The sequence below is a fragment of the Trypanosoma theileri genome (genome assembly GCF_002087225.1).
Source record: "Trypanosoma theileri isolate Edinburgh chromosome Unknown TM35_Tth_40_V1, whole genome shotgun sequence".
Lineage (NCBI taxonomy): Eukaryota > Euglenozoa > Kinetoplastea > Trypanosomatida > Trypanosomatidae > Trypanosoma > Trypanosoma theileri.
Window position 1 is genome coordinate 140,241 of NW_021639882.1, and position 1,146 is coordinate 141,386.

The 1,146-nt window shown below is 44.8% G+C and overlaps 1 protein-coding gene across 1 annotated transcript; it reads right to left on the reverse strand.

Moving 5' to 3' along the window:
• Window positions 1-70: 70 nt before the first annotated feature.
• TM35_000401540 (uncharacterized protein) lies at window positions 71-1,021 on the reverse strand (the record flags this gene model as incomplete). The annotated part of the gene is made up of 1 exon (XM_029029769.1): window positions 71-1,021. One exon carries the CDS (start codon window positions 1,019-1,021, stop codon window positions 71-73), a length of 951 nt encoding a protein of 316 aa, XP_028878953.1.
• Between the last annotated feature and the right edge of the window lie 125 nt (window positions 1,022-1,146).

Consider the following 1,146-nt stretch of genomic DNA (forward strand, 5'->3'; position numbering starts at 1 on the left):
AAAAAAAAAAAAAAAAAAAAGGAAAAAAAAAAAGAAAGAAACACCCATACACTGGTATATGTATCTCACTTTATTGTGTCCAATAAATATCTGGTGATAACATATACGAAAATAAAAGTTGTACACAAACCGTATTCCCTGTCTGAGTTGCCAAATCAAGCCAACACTGCATACCTTCAGACCATTCTTCTATCAATCGTTCTTGACGAAGTTCACCCACCGCCTCTCGCATAGCCAACAAACATCGAATATGAAGAAGAATGGAACCTACAGCTATTTGTAAATTCCTTGTTTTTGCTCCATACATCACAACGGTCGGTGACAAAAGTACAGCCATAGTTTTCTTACAGAATTCAAGGGTTCCTGATCCACACAAAACACGTTGTGGTAAGAGTATCAGTGACTGAACAAAGTGCACTAACCCGCACATTAACACACAGAGTACGCCTCCAAGATTATCCGCACTCAATGTGTGTTCCCTCTGCAGTGCGGATGGTGGAAGTGGAACCATATCTGCCAATACCGTTGGTGTGAGAATCACGGACCATGAGGGTGTGTGCCGCGAGGTGTGCAAGTGCGGTGGATGAGGCAATGTGTTTACACGAGCCACGCTCTGCCCTGGTGAGGCGAGCAGTTCACTTTGCGTGGCGAGTAAGAAGGGAGCCACCGCCGTGTGCCACTCCGCATCTGGTTTCAATGTATCTGCCTGCGGTGAGGCGAGAAGTAAAGATGCCCGCAGCAACACCGCCGGGGCAAAGAGAAGGAGCAGCGGGGCTTTTGTATTCCCAAAGGCAACGGAAAAAGGAGCAGATGGTGTGGATGCACCTTGTTGACGCTGAATACTATGCAGTAAAGTTTGACAGAGTTCACTACTATCCATAGTAGTACCAGAATTAGTTGCAGTAGTAGTAGAATTACCGGTGGTGAGTTGTTCCATCACTCTAACGTAGTAATCACTGTTTTTCACCAAGACTGTCTCAACCGTCTCCGACACGGTGGATGCACCAGCGAAGATGTCCATTAATGCTGTTCTCACTGGAGGGGCGTCTAACGTGTTGTGAGGAGACACACGCTGGCCGTTTACAGCAAAATCAAACTTCTAAACACCAAATTAAAGTGAAATCAAAATAAAGAAAAAAAAAAAAA